At 41.9% G+C, this 26,494-nt stretch overlaps 2 protein-coding genes across 2 annotated transcripts in view; one reads left to right on the top strand and one right to left on the bottom strand.

The window, feature by feature from the left end:
• The window catches only part of CRNKL1 (crooked neck pre-mRNA splicing factor 1), a 26,118-nt gene extending 18,267 nt beyond the window's left edge, over window positions 1-7,851 (top strand). Inside the window, exons 9-14 of the mRNA XM_010836333.1 lie at window positions 1,258-1,317; window positions 1,998-2,078; window positions 2,818-3,057; window positions 4,157-4,258; window positions 4,713-4,961; window positions 5,860-7,851. Of these exons, the coding sequence (XP_010834635.1) occupies window positions 1,258-1,317; window positions 1,998-2,078; window positions 2,818-3,057; window positions 4,157-4,258; window positions 4,713-4,961; window positions 5,860-6,045 (918 nt within the window). The 3' untranslated portion in view covers window positions 6,046-7,851. The remainder of the gene's footprint in view (window positions 1-1,257; window positions 1,318-1,997; window positions 2,079-2,817; window positions 3,058-4,156; window positions 4,259-4,712; window positions 4,962-5,859) is intronic.
• A 427-nt stretch (window positions 7,852-8,278) lies between these two features.
• NAA20 (N(alpha)-acetyltransferase 20, NatB catalytic subunit) overlaps window positions 8,279-26,494 on the bottom strand; it is an 18,575-nt gene continuing 359 nt past the window's right edge. Inside the window, exons 2-6 of the mRNA XM_010836332.1 lie at window positions 21,390-21,414; window positions 13,428-13,518; window positions 12,645-12,780; window positions 9,279-9,424; window positions 8,279-8,800 (exon numbers count right to left, since the gene is read on the bottom strand). Of these exons, the coding sequence (XP_010834634.1) occupies window positions 8,715-8,800; window positions 9,279-9,424; window positions 12,645-12,780; window positions 13,428-13,518; window positions 21,390-21,414 (484 nt within the window). The 3' untranslated portion in view covers window positions 8,279-8,714. The remainder of the gene's footprint in view (window positions 8,801-9,278; window positions 9,425-12,644; window positions 12,781-13,427; window positions 13,519-21,389; window positions 21,415-26,494) is intronic.

Here is a 26,494-nt window from a genome sequence, read left to right as displayed (position 1 = left end):
TTTTCCAAATTTGCTGGCATATTGAGTGCAGCACTTTGACAGCATCATCTTTCAGGATTTGGAATAGTTTAACTGGAATTCCATCCCCTCCACTAGCTTTGTTCGTAGTGATGCTTCCTAAGGCCCACTTGACTTCACATTCCAGGATGTCTGGCTCTAGGTCAGTGATCACACCATCGTGATTATCTGGGTCGTGAAGATCTTTTTTGTACAGTTCTTCTGTGTATTCCTGCCATCTCTTCTTAATGTCTTCTGCTTCTGTTAGGTCCATACCATTTCTGTCCTTTATTGAGCTCCTCTTTGCATGAAATGTTCCCTTGGTATCTCTGATTTTCTTGAAGAGATCCCTAGTCTTTCCCATTCTGTTGTTTTCCTCTGTTTCTTTGCATTGGTCGCTGAGGAAGGCTTTCTTATCTCTTGCTATTCTTTGGAACTCTGCATTCAGATGTTTATATATTTCCTTTTCTCCTTTGCTTTTCGCTTCTGTTCTTTTCACAGCTGTTTTAAGGCCTCCCCAGACAGCCATTTTGCTTTTTTGCATTTCTTTTCTATGGGAATGGTCTTGATCCCTGTCTCCTGTACAATGACATGAACCTCATTCCATAGTTCATCAGGCACTCTATCAGATCTAGGCCCTTAAATCTATTTCTCACTTCCACTGTATAATCATAAGGGATTTGATTTAGGTCATACCTGAATGGTCTAGTGGTTTTCCCTACTTTCTTCAATTTAAGTCTGAATTTGGCAATAAGGAGTTCATGGTCTGAGCCACAGTCAGCTCCTGGTCTTGTTTTTGCTGACTGTATAGAGCTTCTCCATCTTTGGCTGCAAAGAATATAATCAGTCTGATTTCGGTGTTGACCATCTAGTGATGTCCATGTGTAGAGTCTTCTCTTGTGTTGTTGGAAGAAGGTGTTTGTTATGACCAGTGCATTTTCTTGGCAAAACTCTATTAGTCTTTGCCCTGCTTCATTCCGTATTCCAAGGCCAAATTTGCCTGTTACTCCAGGTGTTTCTTGACTTCCTACTTTTGCATTCCAGTCCCCTATAATGAAAAGGACATCTTTTTTGGGTGTTAGTTCTAAAAGGTCTTGTAGGTCTTCATAGAACTGTTCAACTTCAGCTTCTTCAGCATTACTGGTTGGGGCATAGACTTGGATTACTGATATTCAGTGTTAGGGGTATACATTTTTGTTAGTAATGGTAAAATTAGTATTGGACATGAATATTTTGTGCAAATTTATTATCCTAATGTAGGATCCCGAGAGGACAAGACAGGTTTACCAAGCCTCTTTGGAACTCATTCCTCATAAAAAGGTATGTTTGCTGTAAGCATTCTGTTCTAAACACATGGAAATCCTGTGTCTGTTACTTGTGAAATAATCCCGAGGAATCCTATTTGTTGATGAGCTCTTTCCCTGTGCTAGGCACCCTAGGAAAACATAAATAAGAACTAGGTATGCTCTTTGCCTCTGAAAACAGCTTCCAGTCTAGTTGAATGGACAGCCTTTAAGTGACCAATGACTGACAGAGATAATGGAGAAATTCCGAGAGGATCATAATGGGAACAGACTGAGCGGAGTGCACTCAGCTTGCATAGGGACAGCCAGCTGCTGGCACCTGCGTGGATGTCCATAGGCACAGGAACACGGGTGTTCTGGGAGCAGTTGACACGTGGTCTCTGCCCACTGTGGGCAGTTGGCTTTATTTCCTGACACCAGAGATAGCGAGCGATGTTGACCAAATTACTGTCTGGAACAGAGGGGCGTGTTCTGCCTGCTAACTGCACACCCACAAAGCTGCCCCTCAGTGGGGGCCGGAGAGCCCTGCGTCACAGTGAAGTGTCCAGATTACTCTTGGTGATTTCTGTCAGATATTGTTAGCTTAGCTTATAAACGAGAAAATACATCTGCCCTAGCTGTGAAGCTTTAGGGAAATTCACTTGTGGCCTTGTGTTAATTTAAGTTTAAGTGAATTTTTGTGCTTTTGTTTTCTAGTTCACATTTGCCAAAATGTGGTTACTATATGCACAGTTTGAAATAAGACAGAAAAATTTACCATTTGCCAGAAGAGCTTTGGTGAGTAAATAAAGGATCATGATGCATCATTAAGTCCTTTGAGAAGGAAATTTACATCTTAGTGTTTACAGGTTGTCCAGTCCCCCACTAAGAAGGCAGGAGAAATACTGTGCCTTTATAACGTGAGACATGTTTTCAAAAGCTGGGCCTTAGAGGGAAGATTGGGCGATAATGCTTAAATTATTCTGTTGTCAACAATGGACAGTTACAGCTACCTGTTAACCAGATCTTTCCTGCGGCTAGGGAGATTTGATCTTAAATTGTTAGTAGTCTGATCCTCTGCAAGATTTTTGGTATATTAAATGCACCTCCGTCTTGACAGGTATTCTAAAGTTTCTCAATAGGATCAGATGCAGCTGTCCTTCTGATAAGCCCCTGGCTGTGGGCAGCAGGGTTCGTTCATTGATAACCCCTTTATCATGGGAAGTGTTCTCCTTTGACATCTGGATTCCATAAGAGATCCTGAGAATCTAGGTGAGATTAAAAATAGTTTTCCAAACACTTCAGCAACCCTGCCTCTTACTGAACAGGCCCAGTTGATGGCTGAGTGAGCTGGAGGGTTTCTTTGGGCCTCTGTCAGGAGCCAGTAGAGCAGTGTGGTACTGCAGAGGGAGTGGGTGGTTCACCGGATCAATGCACCAAGGCTCTTGCTCAGTGGAGTAACGGCTTCTCAGCTAGGTCAAGGATGTCTGCACAAGTCAGACCCACTCAGGCATCACCTCAGTGTCTTCTTTTCCAGGGAACGTCCATAGGCAAATGTCCAAAGAACAAATTATTTAAAGGTTACATAGAACTGGAGCTACAGCTTCGAGAATTTGACAGATGCCGGAAGCTTTATGAAAAGTTCCTGGAATTTGGGCCAGAAAACTGTACCTCTTGGATTAAATTTGCAGAATTAGAGACAATCCTTGGCGATATTGAGCGAGCCCGGGCGATCTACGAGTTAGCCATTAGTCAGCCACGCTTGGACATGCCAGAGGTGAGGCGCTTGCGTTGACTGGCTTTATTTCAGACACTGGCCCAGCTTTACCTTAGATAACAATCTAAGTCTGTGAGCCTTTTGGAGCATAGAGACAATATCACCTGTAGTCTTTCACTAAGATCAGGGCTTCTGTTTTAGAAACAGAAAGGCAGGGGGAGAAGCCCTCTCTAGCGGGTAGCTCAGCCCTGCCCCAGTGACACCAGGATGAATTGGAATTTTACAGGTGGGCTCTTCCTGCCTTTCTGTAACAGAAGGCTAAAGGGGGCGGCCAGGGCAGTGCAGTCTAGGCCACGTGAAGTACAGGGGAGGGGTTCTTCTGGCACAGATTTGCCTGGATTAGGCCCTCACCAAATCAGGATGTTCCTGGAGGCACAAGTGCCCTGGCCTGGCCAGCTATGGGGTAAGCTCGAGCCTCCAGGTGGTGCCAAACTGCAGCCTGGACAACGTGAACCTCAGGAACCTCCAGGCTTGCGCAGGTGTTCTGTGAATCTTGCTCTGGGGTGACTGCACTCAGTGGTTTACCAGGCCCCACTGACTGCACTGGGCAGGGCTTTCTCGGTCACTGGTCCCGTGAGTTGGCCTCAGCTTTTCCACAGACTGCAGTCTCAGGTGACCAGGCTACATCTTTCTTGTCCTTGTGCCCTGACAGGCTGTACCAGGCGAGTGGGCAGCTGGTCCCTGGATGCTTGTTGAGTTGAATTCAGACGCATCAGGGAACTTACAGTGATGGCAAAAACAGTGTACACTGACTGACCGAGGCCTGTTTTCTCCGCACAATTTCCTCATATGTGGCAGGCTTATGATAGTGCTGGGTGGTTTGTTAAGTTTCTCTGCTCTTCTTGTTAAGTCCAGCATTTGGGAAATTTCAAAAGAGAATCTGGAAATAGATCCAAGGTCTTTTTTCTCATAATGTAGACTCTTAGCCAAATCTTGGCCAGCTTGTAAATACTAGCATTAGTCGTCATATCCCGTGTGTTCCTTAGAAAGTTCTAGGTTCCTGGATGTTCTAGGTTGAGATGCTAGTTAGGCTGTGCTTCAAACAAGAGCATGTTGCTTTTTAAATGTCAAGACTGACCTATGAATTTGTCTTTCTCAGGTGCTTTGGAAATCATATATTGATTTTGAAATTGAGCAGGAAGAAACTGAGAGAACACGAAATCTTTACCGAAGATTGCTTCAGCGGACACAGCACGTCAAGGTATTCTGTGATTTGTGTGTTTGCTCGAATCAGCAGTCTGGAAGAAATAGTGTATTTATATATATATATATATGTATGTATGTATTTTTTTTTTTATATATATTTTAAGTGGCTTCCTTTTACAGAGAGCTTGTGAGTCTCAAGACTTTGGAATGTTAAGCTTATACCAGGCCAATATTTATATTGCATGTGAGCAACTTGGATATTGTAGGTTGAATAAAAATTAAAACTTTTTTCAGTATATTAAGATTACTTCAGACACCTAATTAGATATAAAAGCAGACTTCTTCACCATTACTGTATAGAAGCAGCTAGTCAATAGGTTACATTCTTTAGAATACTCGAGATGAATACAGTAGGTATGTTCAGATGTTGTCAACAAGAAATTAGCTTATTACATTATTGTTTCCTGGGTGACATGGTTAATTTGGTTTGGTAATAATTTCTTTCTAAGGTATGGATCAGTTTTGCACAGTTTGAGTTGTCTTCAGGGAAAGAAGGAAGTTTGGCCAAGTGCAGACAAATTTATGAAGAGGCTAACAAAACCATGCGAAACTGTGAGGAAAAGGAAGAGAGGCTCATGCTGCTGGAGTCGTGGCGAAACTTTGAGGATGAATTTGGAACAGCGTCAGATAAGGAGAGAGTGGACAAGCTCATGCCCGAGAAGGTCAAGAAAAGGAGAAAGGTCCAGGCTGACGACGGGGTAAGGACTGAGCTTGTGCTGGTCCTCCATGCCAGCCGAGCAGAAGCGCCCCAGACTTTGAAATGTGTGTGCAATGCATGGCACGTGTACAGCCTGAGGACAGGGTCAGCAGCTGGGGAAGGAGTCGGTCACAGTCTGGCTGCTGTGGGAACACGGCAGGGTGTGCGGTCCACCCAGGGTGGAGCCCCAAGGAGGGCTTGCAGAGGGTCTTCCTGGCACTGCTGGTTCTGGGAACTGTCTGAAGTGTGTTGTTTCTGGAGCATTAGACAGGAGGTGGAGGGCAGGGTAGCTCCGCCTCTAGGTGGGAACTAATGCAGGGGAGGCTCCGTCGGCCGTAGGAAAGCCCCCAGAGTCTGACGCAGTTGGCGTCTCCTGTGGGTGGATTGCGGGGGCTTGGTTGCAGAGGGTCTCTTGGGAGGCTGTTGTATCAGAGAGGCGGTGCTGGAATCTGGGACAGTGCACCCATGGGGAGTGCAGCGAGTGGCTGACTGGACGTGGGAGGGGCAGGCAGGGAGCCAGGAGTCCCAGGTCTGTGGCTTCACTGTGAGGTGAAAGTCAAGTAAATCTTTAGAAGTTCAAAATCTCACACACAGGACTGCAAGGTGGGGTGGAGGACACTGCGTATTTTCTGGTTGACTGTGGAGCACTTTTCCCACCACGCTGTTGCTTTCAGTGAGCAGCAGCTGCAACACCCCCCATCCAGCAGTACGCACTCACTCCCGGTCTCAGGGCCTGCCCTTGAAAGTAGAACTTTGAAAGTAGGCCTTGATGTTGTTTTGCACAGTAACAGTAAGTTGAATACGAACCCTGGGCTCCACAGTGACGATTCTCTGCTGTAACTGGAAAATGCATTTCAGCCACAGGTTAGCTTACCTTCTGTTTTTCTTTGTCCCTGTAGTCAGATGCAGGGTGGGAAGAATACTATGATTACATCTTTCCCGAAGATGCAGCCAACCAACCCAACCTCAAGCTCCTGGCCATGGCCAAACTGTGGAAGAAGCAGCAGCAGGAGAAGGAGGCTGGAGAGCAGGACCCAGACACAGACACTGCCGAGCGGGAAGCTGGGCCCTCCTGTTCGTATTGACAGATGCTATATTATTTTTATAAATGTATAGTTTGGAATTCTTGAAACTCCTGTTAAGTTTTTGGGTATTCCACCAATAATGAATTGATGGGGATCTTTTGACAACTACTTTTGAATTATTTTTAAAATGCTCTTGGGTTAGTTGGGGGTGGGGTTTGTAAGTAAGGGAATTTTTCTTTAGCTGCTGGGTTTTCTTTATCTGAGTCTAAAACATTTTGTGCCTCCATCATTCATTAGGAAATCTAATTCATCTGTTTTAGATGGAACTGCAGAATTTTGAAAGTCTTTTATAAAAAGTTCTCAATTACATTCCATAGTAACTTTTTTCTCATGGTTGTCTTCATATTTTATGCATTCATCTGAAACCTGTAACTTACTCACGTCTCGAGTCACTGACTTGAGTTCCATCCCCAGCTCTGTCACTTAGTGATACATAACCTTTCAGTTTATGGACTTTTGCCGGGTCATTTTGAAGATTAAATTAGAAAAGGAGTATGCCTGGCAGAGGGAGTGCTCAGATGTCCATGCCTTGTGGAATTGGGCATGCTTGGATTAATTTTAACATGAATAACTGTACCTTCTTAATGGCCATTTATACTGAATGTTTATGAAAACACCAGTTGGGAAATAATTTACAGTTGCTACATTTCTGCACAAGGTGTTTTTTTTTAAAAACCAAGAACATTTTAGTAAAATTTCAGTTATACCATAATCAGTTGCCCAAACTGGCCGAGTTCTGCAGTGGCTTGTTTAAACAACAGTAATTCAGGAGCTGTGAAGAACAATGTCCCATGCTCCAGTGAGTGTGGGAAACCCTAGGTTAAGCCTTGCAGACAAGTCTCTTTATACTTAGGCTTCTTAGGGCTCTTGACACATTCCTGTATGTTATGAATCCTCAGCAGCAAGGCCTCGCTGTGTTCCCCAAAATACAGTGAAAAGGAAACCATTTCTACCAAGAGCACCAATAAACACTGCCCAGCATGCTGCAGCAGACTGTCTACCCATAAACTTGACTCATTCAACCTGGCCTCGATTTAGAATGTGAAAAACACCTGCGGGAACTTATATGACACTTAGCAACGCAAAGATGGTGGTGTATTTGCTGGCTGATACATTGCGTATATTCTCAAGCAAAAAAGCATTTGCCTTAGTTAACCAATCTGTGAAATTGTTTCCTTTAATCTAGCCCATATTCTCAAGCCTGTTTTTTTGTTGTTCACTGCCAAGGTTATTTGACTGGAAGCATAGCTGTCTTGTTTCTTCACCTGTAGGGACAATTAGCAAATTTACTTGGGCAAATGTATTATTACATTGTCAAGTATGTTAGTCACCCAAGGGAGTAAAAGCTAGTTGTTACGGTGTTAAAATTCTACCTTGAAAATAGGAGCGTTTGAGAGCAGAAAGAAATAGGACCAGCAGGTAAAAGCAACCTGTTCTCCACCTCACTCCTTCGGTCACCAGACTGGCATTGGCTGCTGGAGTCACAGGCTCTGAGTCCCGAGGTCTGAGCAGGGGCTTCAGAGGAGCACTGTGTTCTGAACTGGCTAAGTTGCACAGCCCCATGGGTAAGATGAAAACGGGCCAGATGCTACTGTAAGTGATTAATCATAATCATGTTTGTGTTGCACATGTGTGAAAGGAAAAAAAACCAGCCAAGTTCTTGTGTAAACTCCTTCCGCTATTTGCAGGCACATACCATGCCTGTGTAAAATGCATGAAGAAAAAGTTACTCTTTGGGGAGACTATCACTTCTCTCTCACCTCCACCAAAATAAGTCCTTTCAAAAGTAAAGGGTTTTAACAGTCATTTGTGATTCTTTTCATTTTCTTTAGCTACTTCTTTTATGCACTGGTATTACAAGTGAAAACTAAACATGAAAATAAGTGGTTAGCCTGTGAACTAATCGTTTGGCCTTTTTTTTTTTTTTAAAGAAATTAGGTTCTGTTCTCCTTTTATCATCTTTTTGTACTTTGAAAGGCAGGAATACAGTATTGTGAAACTAGACAGAGGAAAGACCTGAGACCAGCAGTGTGGAAACAAGTATCTGGGAAGAATTTCGTCTGCAATAAGCAGGAAGCTCAAGTGTGCAGGGCAGGGGCTGTTCACGTAAGCATTTAAACAATGCTTTGTATGTAAATGAAAAATGTGACAAACCAACCCTAAGTGATGACCTTTCTCAATCCTGCTAGCTATAGGTTTACAAATGACCATCAAAACTTCCAGAAAACATTCATAGAGTCAACAGTGCATTTTATTATACATCTTAGATTTATACATTTCATATATGCTTTTAAAGCTTAAGTTCAATACAAAATAAAAACTGTATATGCAGCAGTGGTTCTCAGGCACAGAATTTAGGGGGAGACTGGAGCAATCATTTTCCCTAGCACACCGTGAATAGTGTGTTATGAGCCATGACAGTGGAATGTTTCCTTCTCACCTAGCTGCCTTTTTTGGTTGGATTTTATTACAGTGAACAGCTTTAGAAGGTATGATATTGCTAACAGGAAACAAGATGACTTAAAGTTTGATAACCTATATTTTCTTGAAGTCTTTAAGAGCTAAACGATCCCCTTTTCTCCTAATAGAGCTCCAAGGTCACCTAATGAAAATAATATTGTCCATAATTCTATTTGGAGCATCATCAGCCTAAGAACCACTGCTCATGGTTATTCAATGTCTTCTGGCCTCACAGGATGAGGTAATGGTATGATGGACTTCTTCTCAGTATCCCTGGATAGAGCTTTCCTCATATCTGTTAAGAAGCAAAGTTTAATGTAAGTACCCAAATGTCAGAGTATGATTTTATATCAGATTTAAAGTGTACAGATGTTTTAAAAAACACCAAAGCCATAAGTGGTTTTGTCCCCTACTCTCCCACTTTTACCAGATTCTAAGAGAAACGTATTTATAAGTGAGACTCCCAAGCAGGAGTACACAAAACACTAACCGAACCCTAGCTGGGATTCAGCTCTTCCTACAAATGTTCTTTTAACAAAGTCTTAGTAACATGTCTGTAACAGCAAAACAACCACCGATGGTAATTAACCATTGGTTAGTTAATATAAGTTAGTTAGTGGTAGGTTCATGAAGGTAGCTTACAGGATATTTAAATACTATAGCTCAAATTTATATATGGTTTTTTTAAGCGTATTGAAAGAGCCGAGTATTTTGGTCTATAGGATGCATGTAAACGTCCCTTCTTCCGGGACGCTGCCCCAGCGGGGACTCACCGTAAGCGTCCTCATCGGGCTCCCCATTGCTCGCCGAATAGTACTCTATGACTGTCCTGTACACGCTGTAGCCCAGCTGCTTGTACATATTGACAGCAACTTGGTTAGACACTCTTACAAAGAGATCAACAAAAAATCCACCCTTTCTGTAATTAAAAAAAAAAAAAAAATCAGAATGGGAGAAGTCCTAGAAAACAATACTGGCATGAGTAGTTCCTCTCTTCACTTACAAAGGCCATCTTTACTGTCTCTGGATAAAGCTGTATGAACTTCAGAGAGGTCTTGCACAGCTTTTGTTAGATTTTTCCTAAAGGCTTAGTGGACTGATGCCAATGCAGATCTCATCCTCTTCTAAATGTTACTGTTTGTATAGAAACGCAACTGAATTTAGACTCACTTTATACACTTTCACTTTATATCCAACAGACTAGATTCTTACAGGTTTTTCATGTGTACACTCTTCTCTGTCCAAGTAACAGTTATGTTTTCTCTCAGTCCTCATACCTTCTTTTTAGTTGCTTCACTGTACAGTCAAGGATTTCCAATAATTACTAAGAGAAGCTGGCTTTAGGCATCCTGTCCCGGAAAGCATTCCGTGCATCACCTCTAATATTTACTAAAGGTTTTCAGTAAATACTTTTTGCAGGTTAAAGTTTTCCCTTTCTGTATCCTAGATTGCTTAATCAAGAGTGAATACTGCATTTTATCAAAGCATTTTCTACATTTAGTGAGATAAAAAAATGTTCTTCAGTCTATTAATTGCTAGAATACATTCTTAGGTCCGTTTGCTAAGTTTTTCTAGGACTTCTGCATCTGTTCTTTCTCATATCGCTTGTCAGGTTTTTGTTAAGATTATCTTAGCCTTAAAAAATAAGTTCCCTTTTTGTGTGTAAGATTGAACTTAGAATACTTTTTTTTTTACAATTTTCAAGGGACAACCCTTAAATATTTAGAAATATATTTTAATGTTTTGCCTATGTTGTCTTAAAGAAGTTTTATGGAGTATGGTGACATTTATACAATGAAAACATGAAACCCACTAAACTGTATTTTAAAAGGAACTATATTTTAACATTACAGAATACATCAGTTATAATGTGCAACAGAGACCTCAGGTCGCCTTGTGAACCCTTTCTGGTGGCCCAAGAAAAAGTACGTTGACTCCTGTTATATACAATTAAATCAATTTCTGATTGTTCTAATTAGGAAGAGGCCTGTTCATACCTCTAATTATGATGATCTATTTCTTCCTATAGTTTAGTCAGTTGTTGCATTTTTACTTTAAGTTTGACTCTTACCAATATGCAGTGACTGTTTTTTATTCTAGTAATAACTATAATGTGACTTAATTACACTCTTAATTGCTTTTCACTTTTTGCTTTGGAATTTGCATAATTTAAAAAGTGAAGTGAGCGTAAGTCACTCAGTCATGTCCGACTCTTTGTGACCCCATGGACTATACAGTCCATGGAATTCTCCAGGTGATCTATCCAACCCAGGGATCGAACCCAGGTCTCCCGCACTGCAGGCAGATTCTTTATCAGCTGAGCCACCAGGGAAGCCCAATTTAGAAAATTTCTTTCCTTTTAGTCTTTCTGTATCTTTACATGTATTTCCTGTAAATAGCATACAGCTGACAATATCATTTTTTTAATCTTACTGTCCTAAGAACACTAAACATGAGGTTCACCCTATTGGTAAATTGTAAATGTAATAACTTCCCATTCCCCCTCCCTGCTACCACCATTCCACTCGTTATGAATCTTACCACCTTCGGTCTCTGAGTGCTATCATGTAGTATTTGTCTTTCTGTGACTGGCCTATTTCACTTGGCATAATATCTTTGTCTTTAAACTGGAGTTATTAGTTCCTTAACATTCACTGTTGTACTTACCTAATTACACTGGGATTCATGACTACCACCTCATTTCATGCTTTTTGTTTTGCCACCTTCGTTTTTCTTTTGATTTTTTATTAGCCAATTTTTTCTTTGGAAATATAGTTTGTATTTTTAGTGTACACTAATATATACATGTATATATGTATGTATATGCATAGGTACACACACACTCCTGTACAAATACAGGTCACTTAAATCTTAGTAACTACTGTAATGAAGATTTAGGAACTGGAAGGGGAAGGAGAGTAGTTTTCTACTCTAAAAGATAGTCTGTCCAATAAATTTTATGTGTAAGGTCATGGCTATTAGAACACATGTCCGAACTCCTTGTCCACTATAATAATAGTGTCAGATAACTTTTTCAACAAGATGTGCATGCCATTAATTCTTGTGTGTAAACTACAATATTCTCCTCTTCCCTGTTCAGTCTAAGAGAACCTGATTCTGCAGAACCACCTGCATTTTTGTTTTATATTGATTTTTGTGTGGTCCTGGGGCTTTTTAATGACAGGAATTTTAAAATTCTTAAGGACTAAACTTCTTTTACAGCTTAAACAAGAATGAGCTCAAGTTCCCTCTTGCTCTCAACTTGCCTCAAGTCGACTTTTGAGGCCATGGTTACTTCTGTAAAATGCTCCACTTTAATGGAGCACATAACAAGTAACACATAACAAGTGTCTGATATATAAAACAGGTCTTTAAAAAAAAAAGCCACAATGTTGGCTGTTCGAACTGTGCTCCCAGGTGGTCCAAACTCATGGATGTGCTGTAGAATATTTCAAACATTTGGGGAAAACACAGGCAAACTACTGGCTTTGTATAGTTCACAAAAACACATCACATTATATTTCTTTTGGTGACACAATGTCTTTATGAAGCCAGGCTTTTAGCAATTCCTGTCATTATAAAGCCCCAGGACCACATGAAAATTAATGTGAAACAAGAGTGCAGGTGGTTCTGCAGAATCAGATTCCAAGGTTTGAGAAGCCTTGCGATGCCCAGCAGGCACATCTCATTAGGAGATAACCACAGTGACTAAAATGAAATGAAAATATTTCTTTCAGTTTTACTGCTTAAAAGTATAAACTTTTCTTTAGCCTAGGACACTATGAAAAAAATTACAGGGATGCAAAGGGCAATGCAAAGAATTGGGGAATATCTGCCAGTGACAAGAACAGTAACAGAGACCTTGAGGGCTAGATTCTGATTCCACCTATGACCCAGCTCAAGAGTCTGCAGAGCATCACTCAGCCTGCTTTAATCTTCCTCAGTGGCGAAACAGGGGCAGTAACACCACTATGGATATGTGACAGGACTGCTGTAAGGACTTGTAGAGGCTGAACATGAAATTCCTATGGAACTGCATCATGACAACATTCATCCTGAAGTAAACAACTGATCAACATTCACCAAGAGAAAAACCAAATGGTTAGAGTTCAAGAATTATTTGAAAAACAGGCTCCTACCTTTCTGAAATTTCCTCTAATAGCTCCATAAGTTTAGCAGCCAAACCAAGGCGCCGAAACTCCGGGGCAACAGACAGAGCTGTGACATGCCCGTGCCATTCTTCCCTTGCCACTGAGCCTTCTGCTTTGCCCATGACTGCCAATGAAAGACCACATCCAGTGACTAAACACGGCAACTCACACGCGGAGAAATACTGTGTGGTGCACACTTTTATCATAAAGGAAACGACCAAGTTCTGATGTTGAAGTAACACTTAAAGCCGGGGTCCCCAACCTTTGGGGACCTGATGATCTGAGGTGGAGCTGACGTAGTAATAATAGAAATAAAGTGCATAATAAATGTAATGTGCTGGAATTGTCCAAAAACCATCCTCACCCTCACCAGAAAATTTATCTTCCATGAAACCGGTCCCTGATGCCAGAAAGTTTGGGGACTGCTGCTTAAAGCCATCTAGCTAATTGTTACTCTTACTTGATACGTATTTTTTAAACGATCTACCATTTCATATGGGTATGTATGTGTGTATGTACACACAACAACACAACAGACAGTCCACAGCTCAAACTTGTGCCAGCAACATGACCAGTTCTGTTTGGGTCACTGCTGTATCCCCTGGGCCTAGCACAGTACCCAAGACAGAGGGATCAGTAAGCTGTCAAAGAGTTGAAAAGAAAATGAGAGGCATCATGATTATATTTCCAGTTCTGTGATCAGTCTAAGAGTTAAAAACTATTTTTATCTTAATTGCTTACCCAGAAAAGCACTAGTAGTGTTATACTTACTATAACCCATTAACTCGCCTCCAGGGGCCTCTGCGACGATGAAGTACTCTGGCCAGTGGGCAAGGTACTGTAGGTAAAAAGGAATCCCATACTAGAGACTCGTTAAGGAGGATGCAAAGTAAGGACAATCAGAGTTCTTCACAAAACGTGTTCTGAAGTTTCCTTTAAAAAGCATATTGTTCATCCCTAGCCAAATGTATGATTTCTGCAGTCAGTTCATTACATGAAATGTTTAGGTTAGCACTAAGTTTCAAGAAAACTGCCTGAATATGTAACCTCAGATGTGAATGGAGACATACCATCCAAGAGTGGAGAACCAGGACCCCCAAGTTCTACAGCCTGTCTCCCCGGCTCATACTTTGTCTAGACCCCCCCTCCCCCGCACAGCACTTCCCCATCACCTGCCATTCCTGTCTATTGTCCCCTTACAGTGTGAGTGTCACCTGCCCTCTCTCCCTGGTGCTGGGCACACAGTGCAACCTCAGTATGTTTACTTCTCCCTTTCTGCACTAGGAAATGAATGACGAGTGCCTTCATTAGCTTCAGGCATGGGACGGTGAAAATAACTGTAATTTACTTCCAAAGGCTACTTAAACCCAGTTCGTCCAGTCCACTGATTCAGATTCTGCATTTTTAGTAATGCAAAAAATAAAAACCTGATGTTAAAGTGAATGCCTGAGTACTTGGCTCATTACTTAGCTCTTCAGCCCTGCTGTCCTGCTGAGTTGTACTCATTTCTGTACTTCTCAGTATTAACTTGGAGGTGCAGTTCTATAAGGGGACACCATCAGGCTTTTTTTAACTTTCTGGAAAATCTTTTTGTAAATTCTTCAAACTCCCCTCTGAAGGACAGCCTTTATTCTGTCTCTTAAAACATAACCATTAACATGGAAGCACAAGTCTTTCTGCCATCCAGCCACTGACACCATAACCATCTCTTCTCTGGCTATTGAAGCAGCCCCAGGCACTAGCTTATGGACCATGAAGCCCTGGCAGGCACCTCACCCGGTTTATGGGACTTTTGCCAAAAACTACACATAACAGGAAGCACACCCTGTAGGCTGATTCGCACTGTGATGCTTTGCCTAATACACAGTGAAAATTTTGTCATTAAAAATTCTCCAAAATCCTTTCACTTTTTTAAACAGCAGTCTTTAACAGGTCATAATCTTTTCAATACAAATGAAAATTGAGGCTTTTTTGTTTTTGCTTTTTTCACTCAACTTTGTTTCTGATATTCAGCCCTATTGTCACCTGTTATAGTTGATTTTTACTGATGATAGTATTCCACCGACATAACTCAGCGACAAACATTTCCTGTAAAGAGCCAGACAGTAAATATTCAAGGCTGTGTGACCCATATGGTCTCTGTTGCAACTACTATGAAAGCCACAATAAATCCTAAAGGAACTTCCCTGTGTGGAAAAGGCCACAAACAGGATCAAGAAAATTATGAATGGGAAAGCTCACAGGTACAGGCAAAAGAGGTAAAGGTAGGAAACCCTCCACACACAGATACAGTATCAAAACCAACACACGTGAGAAGAGTACAGGATATTGGAAATGCATCAGAAATTGAGACCAGCAACTTAAAACAATCCTGTATGTATACAGACAGACTGCGGTATCAAAACCTCATGGAAACCACAAACCAAAAATCTACAATAAAGACACACACACAAAAAGCAATCCAAACACAACACTAAACAGAGACATCAAACCACAAGAGAACAAAAAAGGAAGGTAATACCTACAAAAACAAACCCAAAACAAGAAAGTGGCAGAAAGAATGTGTCAATAATTACCTTAAATGTAAATGGATTAAATGCTCAAAAGACACAGACTTGCTGAATGGATACAAAACAAGACCCATATATATGCTGTCTCCAAGAGACCCACTTCCAATCTAGGGACACACACAGACTGAAAGTGAAGGGACAGAAAAAGGTATTACATGCAAATGAAACATCAAAAGAAAGCTAGAGTAGCAATACTCGTATCAGACAAAATGGACTTTAAAGACTGTTACGAGAGACATAATGATCAATCCAAAAAGACGTATACATGCACCCAACATAGAAGCACCTCACTATATCCTGCAAATGATAACAGAGAAAGAGAAATCAACAAAACGATAGTGGGTGACTTTAACAAGCTGCTTTCATCAATGGACAGAGACAAAACCAATGAGGAAACACAGGCCTGAAATGACACATTATACTAGACGGATTTAACTGATATTTATAGAACATTCCATCCCAAAGCAGAATACACTTTCTTCTCAAGTGCTCATGGAACATTCTCCAGGATAGATCACATACTGGGCCACAAATCAAACCTTGGTAAATTTAGGAAAGTTCAATCAAGCATCTTTTCTGACTGTAACACTATGAGATAAGAAATCAAATACAGAAAAAATAAAAAATACAAACACATGGAGGCTGAAAAAATATTTACTAAACAACCAATGGATCACTAAAGAAATCAAGAGGAAATCAAATACCTAGAGACAAATGACTGTAAGAACATGACAGTCCAAAATCTATGCTGCTGCTGCTGCTAAGTCACTTCAGTCGTGTCCCACTCTGTGCGACCCCATAGGTGGCAGCTCACCAGGTTCCCCCATCCCTGGGATTCTCCAGGCAAGAACACTGGAGTGGGTTGCCATTTCCTTCTCCAGTGCAGGAAAGTGAAAAGTGAAGTTGCTCAGTTGTGTCCTCCTCTCAGCAACCCCATGGACGGCAGCCTACCAGGTTCCTCTGTTCCTGGGATTTTCCAGGCAGGAGTACTGAAGTGGGGTGCCATTGCCTTCTCCACCAAAACCTATGGAATGTATCAAAAGCAGTTCTAAAAGAGAAGTTTATAGCAATATAGTCTTACCTTAGAAAACAAGAAAAATCTCAAGTAAACAATCTAAACAAGTAAACTATCAAGTAAACGAAGCAACTAGAGAAAGAAAAACAAAACCTCAAAGTTAGTAGAAGGAAAGAAATCATAAAGATCAGAAAAGAAATAAATGAAAAGATCGATGAAACTAAAAGCTAGTTATTTGAGACAATAAAATAGATAAACCTTTAGCCCAAACTCATCAAGAAAAAAGAAAGCTCAAATAAATTAGAAATGAAATAGAAGTTACAACTGACACCACAGAAATACAAAGGATCATAAAAAACTACTACAACTATATGCTAATAAAATGGACAAATTCTTAGATACAATCTTCCAAGACTGAAGAAATTGAAAATATGAACAGACCAATCACAAGTACTTAAACTGAAACAGTGATTTTAAAATGTCCAACAAACAAAAATCCAGGACCAAATGGCTTCACAGGTGAATTCTATCAAACACCTAAAGAAGAGTTAACACCTATCCATCTGAAACTTTCCCAAAAATTGCAGAAAAAGGAACACTTCAAGCTCATTCTATGAGGCCACTATCACCCTGATATCAAAATCAAAGATACCACAAAAAAATAATTACAGACCAACATCACTGATGAACACAGACACAAAAATCCTCAACAAAATACTAGTAAACCAAACCCAACAATACATTAAAAGGATCATACACCATGATCAAGTGGATTTATCCCAGGGATGCAAAGATTCTTTAATAGCTTCAATCAATGTGATATACAGCACATTAACAAACTGAAGAAAAACCATAGGATCATCTCAATAGAAGCAGAAAAAGGTTTTCACGAAACCTGACACCAATTTATGATAAAAAAACTGTCCAGAAAGTTGGCATAGAGGGAACTTAACCTAAACCTAATAAAGGCCATATAGGATAAACCCACCGGAGAAGGCAATGGCACCCCACTCCAGTACTCTCGCCTGGAAAATACCATGGACAGAGGAGCCTGGTAGGCTGCAGTCCATGGGGTCGCTAAGAGTCGGACACGACTGAGCAACTTCACTTTCACTTTTCACTTTCATGCACTGCAGAAAGAAATAGCAACCCACTCCAGTGTTCTTGCCTGGAGAATCCCAGGGACAGGGGAGCCTGGTAGGCTGCCATCTCTGGGGTCGCATAGAGTCGAAAATGACTGAAGCAACTTAGCAGCAGCAGGATAAATCCACAGGTAACATCATTCTCAATGGTGGAAAGCCAAAAGCATTCCCTCTGAGATCAGGAACAAGGCAAGAATGTCCACTATCACCACTTTTATTCAACATAGTTTTGGAAGTCCTAGCCACAGCAGAGAAGAAAAAGAAAAGGAATCCAAACTGAAAAACAAGTAAAACTGTCACTACAGATGACATGATACTACACACAGAAAATCCTGAAGATGCTACCAGAAAACTACTAGAGACCGTCAGTGATTCTGGTTAAAACTGCAGGATACAAAATACACAGAAATCGCTTACATTCCATACACTAATGATGAAAGATCAGAAAGAGAAATTCAGGAAACAATGCCATTTACCATTTACATCAAAAAGAAAAAAAAATTACCTGTGTATAAGCCTATATAGGGGACAAAAGACCTGGACTCTGAAAACTGTAAGATGCTGATGAAAGGAATCAATGACAGATGGAAAGATACACCAAGCTCTTGGACTGGAAGAATCGATACTGTCAAAATGACTATACCACCCAAGGCAATCAGGTTCAACTGCAACCCCTATCAAATTAGCAATGGCATTTTTCACAGAAGATTTTTTTTTTTATTTGTATGTAAACACGAAAGACCTCAAAGACCCAAAGCAATCCTAGGAACAATGAACAGAGGTGGAGGAATCAGGCCCCCTGACTTCAGACTATACTACAAAGCTGCAGTCATCAAAACAGCATGGTACTGGCACACACACACACACACAAAACACCATGGAGAAATGACAGTCTCTTCATAAGTGGTGCCAGGGAAACTGGACAGCTACATGTAAAAGAATGAAATCAGAAGATTCTCTAACACTATACACAAAAATAAACTCAAAATGGATCGAAGACCTAAATGTAAGATACTATAAAACTCTTAGAAGAAAACACAGGTAAAATGTTTTTTTTACATAATCATGTCAGTATCCTTTACAGTAATCAAAATAAATGGGACCTAATTAAACTTAAAAGCTTTTGCACAGCAAAGGAAACCATAAAAAAAAAAAAAATGAAAAGATGATCCACAGAATGGGGGGAAACTATCTGCAAATGAAGTGACTGAGGTGGTTAATTTCCAAAATATACAAACAGCTCATGCAACTTTGTGTCAAAGAAATAACCCAACAAAAAATGGGCAGATATAAATAGAATTTCTCCAAAGAAGGCATACAGATGGCTAAAAAGCACATGAAAAGATACTCAATATCCCTAATTATCAGAGAAAAGCAAATCAAAACTACAATGAGGTATCACCTCACAGTGGTCAGAATGGCCATCTTCAAAAAGTATACAACAATAAAATGCTGGAGAGGGTGTGGAGAAAAGGGACCCCTCCTAGGGAATATAAACTGGTAGGGAGAACAGTATGGAGGTTCCTTAAAAAACTAAAAATAGAACTACCATATGATCAAGCAGTCCCACTCCTCTGTATGTATCAGGAGAAAACTGTTCGCTGCAGCACTGTTTATAAGAGCCAAGATATGGAAGCAACCTAAATGTCCATTGACAGATGAATGGATAAAGATGTGGTAAACACATACAATGGCATATCACTCAGCCATAAAAAAATGAAATACTGCCATTTGCAGCGACCTGGATGGACCCAGAGATTATCATACTAAGTGAAATAAGGTAAAGACAAGTGTCATATGCTGTCACTTTTATGTGGAATCTAATTTAAAAACTGATACAAAGAAACTTACTTATAAAACAGACTTATAGGTATCAAAAACAAACATGGTTACCAAAGGGAAAACATGGGGTGAGAGAGAAATCAGGGGTCAGGTATTAACATACACACTACTATATATAAAATGTGTGTCTGTGTAAATAACCAATAGGGACCTACTGTATAGCACATGGACTTCAACTCAATAATTTTCTGTGATAACCTATATGGGAGAAGACTCTGATAAAAGAATGGTTTTATATATATAACTAATCACTCTGCTGTACACCTAAAACTAACACAATATTGTATATCAATTACACTCGCGTTTTTTAAAAGGTCATAAAACGAGGGATTATTATTAATATATATTACAGATACGGTCAGTTTTAGATATTTAAAAAACCTGCTTCCATTCTACTATGATGTTCTTTAAGTAAATATACATGTTTTAAATATTCAATTATTTTCTTGTGCTGAACTGACCTAAAGGTTCAGAAAATTGTAACAAGAATTTTATTTTTTGATTTCAAAGTTTTAATAAAGTTTTTACTACAAAAAAACAGTACACACACGAACACACACCCACAAATTCTTGATTTCTACTGCTGGTGTACACATGCTACTGATTTTTTAAAACTTGATCCTGGTTCTAACATTGGTGAACGTTCTTAAGTTGTTCTTTTTTCGATCGTACTATCAATTGTAAATGATGATAGTTTTATTTCTACCTTTCTCGTCCTTATACTTCTTCCTTCTGGAAGTTTGGTCAGTTCCTCTAGAACTATGTTAAAGGGTAGTAGTGACAGTAGGCATTATCTTATGCCCAATCTTGAAAGGAATGTACCTTAATTTCTCACTCAAGTATATAATGCTTGCTGAAAGTTTTAAAATATAAAACCTTTACCAAATTAATAAAAGTCCTTCCAGTTCTAGCTTGTTACACATTCTTACCATAAAAAAGCACTACACTGTAAGTCAGCTATATTTCAACTAAAAAAAGAACTGTGAAAGTCAAGGACTAGACACAGTGTATAAATTATTCCCCAGTAAAGCGTTATTTACAAAAACAGGCCCCTGCATATTAGTGTGCCCACCCCTGACATAAATGCCTCTATTGTTATTTTCAGGTTCCAGGAAACGCAATTACCAGGTATTCATGAGTGAAGTCCTTCAAGAGACTAGCTTTTGAACATTCTCATAAACTGCTCTGTCACTAGCAATTTATGAGAATACTCCCCTCACCTCACCTCCATCAGCCTTGAGCTTCATCACTGCTTGAAATCCTTGATAGTTTGATACATAAAACATGGTACATCATTTTGGTTTTAATTATCATGTCTTTTAATTGGTGAGACTGAAGTCTTGAATTATAGCCTCCTATATGCCCTCTTGGTTAAATGATCAATTAACACTACCCCACAGTGGACATGGCATATAACCCAGAAATCCAACTCTGTGTTTCAAGCTGTTGAGAATGTAGGAGTTCTCTATTCAGGTCAGAGGACCCTAACTTCGCACATCCTTGCCCATGTTTCTACTGGGGACCATGACAGATACTGCTAATTGTTACCTAAAATCGTTTTTTTCCCCTTTAGCAACCAGCCTGAATGTAAACCCCGGCTCATCCCAGACTATTCTAGATAGGTATATCTCGAGGCAGGTGCTGGTCTACAGGGCAGAGGGCTGTGTCACACCTCCCAGTGGTCCCCTTGGCTTCCCCTCTGCTGATCGATGCTCCTGCCAGGAATGCGGATGAGATGCCATAGACTCTGGAAGCCAGGGTCCCCTGGGTGACACAGTGGTCCCAGGGCAGAGCCCGGTGTCATAGGATGTCATGGAATCGCCCGGCTCTGATCATCCTCTTGAGGCTTTGTTCTTATCAGACAAAAACAGCCCCTCCTGCTGAAGTCACAGCTTTCTGCTGCTCACAGCTATGCTTACTACTGAGGGGCAGGGGATTGTATTGTTCTTGATTTATGAGGTCATTATATTAGCAGCTTGTCAGCAGATGTAAGATAACTCTTGTTCCCAGTTTTTAGTTTCTTTTTAATTGCCTTTAATGTTGTTGATGATGTTTCCTGACCTCCAAGTCTTAAACATTTTCAGTGTTCAAGTCTATTTTTTTTTCTTTTCTCTATTTTGCTTACTTTTGGAAGCCTTTATTTAAACTTTTTAAAAAAGGATACAGTTTCTGTAAGTGGATCCAAGTTACTAAAAGAAACAAGAGAAATGTCAACAGTAAGCAGTGTTTACAAAATCAGTTTAAATAGGCCAATTACAACTAAAAATAACATGCATAGGGAAAACAGACATGTTAAGTTCACAACTTTAACCAACTTTTCAACTAAGAAAGACGGTTTAACCTGCCTAATGACCATATTGAGCCATCATCACAGTCACTATAAAGACACCCGTACATTTTCATTTAACTGCTTCTTTACAAATTACTTTACAGTTAATACATCATCAAAACATTCTATCTTCTTTTTTTTTGGCCACGCCTCACCGTGGCTTGGAGAATGTTAGTTCTGCAACCTGGGATTGAGCCCATGTCCTAATGCACTGGGAGCACTACGTCAACCACTGGATCACCAGGGAATTCCCTACAATTTTCCATTTTCTAACAGTAAACTGCAAGTGGAACTGGTGACCAACCTGGGGTGTCAATCACAGACAGGGCTACACCAGCCTTGCAGCATGTGCCAAGGGCCGGCCCTGCCTTACCCCACCCTCTCAATGTGGGCGCTCTCACTCCGGGGCTTCTGCTCCCCACTGCCCCTGTTCTCGTACCTTTAATTTTGCTCTCAGAGGAATACTCCTTACCCGGCTCTGGAGCTGCTGAGCAGCTGCCTCACCAGCGTGTCTGGCCACAACACTCCCAAATCTGCATTTCTACACCTGCCTCCCTCCAGAGAGCTCTGCCCCTCACTTTCCTATTCAGTCAGTGGAAGCACAATCCTGGCGGAGCCCGGAACAGCGCCCTCAACCCCTCACACATGCAGTCAAGCTCGTCCTCAGGACCTTTAGGGACAGCAACGGTTACACTGCGTTTCTGGAGACCAGCAAACCTTAGCGCCCCTTTCCCCTCCAAAATTACTGAAGACCCCAAGACTTAAATCTATTGGTATTTAAAAGTGTAAGATATTTGTTCATTTAAAAAAAAATCAGTTAAATATTAATGTGAATGACTTTTTTAAACCAAAAGTCACTGTTTTCAAAAACAAAAGAAAATTTAGTAACAAGAATGTCATTATTTGAACAATTTTACGTATCTTTTTACTGTCTGGCTTAATAGAAAACAGTTGATTTTTCATTTCTGTGTCTGCTATGCTTTCTGTTAGATCACACATCTATAAGACTCCACTTGTGCACTAGTGAGAAAATGAGAGTAAAAAAAAGCAATAAAAAACAAAAAACTGGACTTCTCTGGTGGTCCAGTGGTTAAGACTCTGTGCTGATAATGCAGGGGGCCAGGGTTCAATCACTGGTTGGGGAATTAAGATCCCACATGCTGCGCGGCATGGCCAAAATGTTTTAAAAAAAAACCAAAAACCTTAGTTTTATCATGAAAATGGCTCTGATCCTGCAGAACCCTCCAAGCAATCTTGAGGCGCCCTTGCCCACACCCAGAGGATCACTGCTCTAATCGAGTACAGGACTCACTCTCCGCCCTTCTCAAGACTACTTTATACCCTCTCCTGTCTCCTCAATGCTCCCTCTTCCAGCTCAGCTGCTTCTGATTTCAGGAAGAAAACACAACTCTAAGAAGAAGCGTCACCAAGGTTCCAGCATCCGCCCCACCTGCTCTCTACCTGCTGCCTTGGACCCAGGCCTGGAGTGCAGGTGGGCAGGTCCCACCACCTCTCAGGACCCAGCAGCCTGCTCCCCTGAACGAAATGGACAACCTGCTGCACACTAGGCCATAGAACACATGACACAGTCCACAGCTCCGCCCCCCTGACATGCTGTCCCTTCTCAGCCTCCAGACCCAGCAGCAGGGTTTCCTCCTGCTTCACTGGACCACTGTGTCTCCTTTACCACATGATGCCCTGGGAGCCATCCTGGAGCCTTTTTTCCTGTCCACACTCATCAATGAAGTCACCGAGCCACCTGGGTTTAACACCATCCATGCAGTGTTGACCCCCAAGTTTCTATTTTTAGCCCAGACCTAAACTTGAAATTCCCATGTCCAGATGCCTGGCTGACTTCTCTACCTGGGGGTCTGAGCACCCTCTGCAGAGCCCATGTCCAGCGCTGGCCTCTCCAAGGTCGAGCCCTGTGACTCCGACCTGGTGTTCTCACACTCCCACTTGCTGCTTGGGCCACACTGGCAGCCGCCTCCACCTCCCTGACTTTGTGTCTGAAACAGGAACCAGTACCCATACTACTATGCCCATAATACCCATGCCCCCAAAGCCTACACACTCCCCCATCCCCATCTTCCTGCAGTGACACCTTCCCTGAAACACCTCACCCAAGGCCGAATCCACATGTACTTCCTATTTCCCTTTCCTGCTCTCATTTTTCCTTGTTTACTGAACACTTAAGTTCTATCTTACTTTCCCCTCTAAAATGTAAATTCTGGGAATTCCCTGGCAATCCAATGCAATGGTTACGTACAACTACAGCGACTTCGGCTTTCAATGACTTTGGTTTTCATTGCTGAGGGTCCGAGTTCAACCCTTGGACTTGGGGAACCAAGAACCGACAAGCTGTGTGGTGTGGCCAATTTAAACAAATAAATTGTAAATTCCATAAAGATAACATTTTTTGTCTTGTTAACTACTGTCTCTTCAGTACTGGCAGGCATAAAGTATTTTTCCAAGGATAAAATATTTGCTGTTGATGGCAATGTTTCCACATCCATTGCTTCTTTCAGTTACTACTGCAACACCCTACCCCAGTGATTCTCCATGTTCTTGACAGAAGCGCCCTAATCAAGGTGAGAAACAAGGAAGAGAGGAGGGAGAGGAGTCCCCTTACTGGCATAGACTGAAGAGGCCTTGACAAGTTAGATGACTCTGACTATTGTTGTTTAGTCGCTAAAGTGAAAGTGAAGTCGCTCAGTCGTGTCCAACTGTTTGCAACCCCATGGACTGTAGTCTATCAGGCTCCTTCATTCACGGCATTTTCCAGGCAAGAGTGCTGGAGAGGGTTGCCATTTCCTTCTCCGGGGATGTTCCCAACCCAGGGATCAAACCCAGGTCTCTCGAATTGCAGGCAGATGGTTTACCGTCTGAGCTACCAAGGAAATTAATACATTTAAAATAAGAGGCCCTAAATGTCCTACTTGAGTAGTGGGAGAGTAACCATGGAAACCAGTCCTCCCTCCCTCCGCATCCTACAAACAAAAACGTCGGCAGTAGTTGTTGGTCCCCAGGATAAAACCAAAATGTAAAGAAAAGGACTAGAACCTCTGGTGAGTGAGCGAGTGAAAGTCGCTCAGTCGTGTCTGACTTTTTGCTAAGTTTAGTCACTAAGGCGTGTTCCACTCTTTGTGACCATTGACTGTGACCCACCAGTCTCCTGTATCCATGGGATTCTCCAGGCAAGAGTACTGGAGTGTTTGCCGTTTCCTTCTCCAGGGGGTCTTCCCAGCCCAGGAATAGAACTGGCATCTCCTGCATTAGCAGGTGGACTTCTCACCACTGAGCCACCAGGGAAGTCCTCATAATTAATCTTTAATTAACAGTAATTTTGAACATATACCTTTTTTGTTATACAAAGGCATGATGACTTACACAATGTGGAGATTAAATAAATATGTGTCGATTTTCTCTGCCTGCTGACAGGATGTTTTGTTGTACCTAAATGGTCAGGCTTATTCTCCTTCTGTTCTATTCATTTTCATATAAAAGTGTGGGCCCTTCCTCAGTCTTTGGTTAAAAATGACTTTCTAGGCAGCTTTGCCTCATCCATTCTTGAAATGTCAAAGCACACCGTCACTTCCCGGGTCTGTGCTTCTGAAACCCAAGCCTTCATCAAGTTATCATCTCTGGGCCATTGCCAAGACGTCCTAAATGGCTCACCTGCCTGGTACACCTTCTCCAGTCACCCCGAGACACACGGCCCTGCGGCGGAAAGCTTAGGGGTCCTGCGCGGCCAGGAATGAAGAACCACCAGACCAGACCCAATCTCCTTAAGGAGTCTCCTTGCTCAGCCCACTCCCACACAGGGCTCTTCCACCTGAGCCATTCCTCTGAGCTCTCAGCTCCTTAGCTGACTCACGCCAAAAAATGGGAATGAGAAGGGCAACTACTTCACAGAGGTGTGAGGAGGAAAGGGGTTACTCCGATCTTCCCTGTAGCTCAGATGGTAGAGAGTTTGCCTACAATGCAAGAGAGTGGGGCTCGATCCCTGGGTCGGAAAGATCCCCTGGAGAAGGGATAGGCTACCACTCCAGTATTCTTGCCTGGAGAATCCCATGGACAGAGGAGCCCAACTGGCCAGTCCATGGTGTCACCAATAGTCGGACACGACTAAGCTGCTACTACTACTATAGCTACTAAGGAGTTACTCCGGGGCCAGGCACAACGAGACTGAACGCAGTCGCCTCAGTTAATCTGCTCCGACTGAGAGAGGCCCCCAGAAACCACCTCCGCCCCCAAAAATGGGGCACAGGTCCAGTCTCACAAGTTGCTCTGACCTCGGAGTTACAGAATCCGGCTCCTACAGTTAATCCCCGCCCGAGCGTCGGCCGCCCCCGCAAGGCAGCGGCTTCCTCCTCCAGCACCCTCTTCCTCACCACTGTCAACAGTTACCCATTTTCTGAGACTCAGTCCCTCTGTGAACGTTTCTAGCGAACTCTTCTCAGGTTCTTTCCATCCTCCTGACACTTGGACCTGAACTACCTGGTCCTTTTTCAAATAATTGCCTCGGGATCTTTAAAAGTGGATCTGGGATTGGTGAGGTGGGTGGATAAGATGGGCTGAAATGTGATGAAGCCAAAGGAGTGAAATGGTAAAAAAGTGGGAGTCCAGCTGGTAGCCTACAGGTGTTCACAGTAAAATTCTATCAAGCTTTTAAGCGCTCAGAAATTTTCATAATAAAACTTAGGAAAAAAATAATGAAACCTGCAAGTCACAGAGCCTGACTTAAGTCGGACGAAGGACCAGGAACCCCGAGGACCGCCCCTCGCCCCATCCCGCAGCAAGTGGTCCCCCCGCCGAGACGAGCAGCAACAGTAACGAGGAGCGCAAAGGCGCCGCGCCGGGCGGCGGCCAGTGTTACCCTGCGCGGATACAAGGTAACCGCGCCGCCGCCGGGCTCCGGCTGCCGCGCAGGGCGGGGG

This window comes from Bison bison, unplaced genomic scaffold, assembly GCF_000754665.1.
Source record: "Bison bison bison isolate TAMUID 2011002044 unplaced genomic scaffold, Bison_UMD1.0 scf7180017864063, whole genome shotgun sequence".
In the NCBI taxonomy this organism is placed as follows: Eukaryota; Metazoa; Chordata; class Mammalia; order Artiodactyla; family Bovidae; genus Bison; species Bison bison.
The sequence above is the reverse complement of the archived record's forward strand: the minus strand, read 5'-3'. Positions and strand labels throughout refer to the sequence as shown.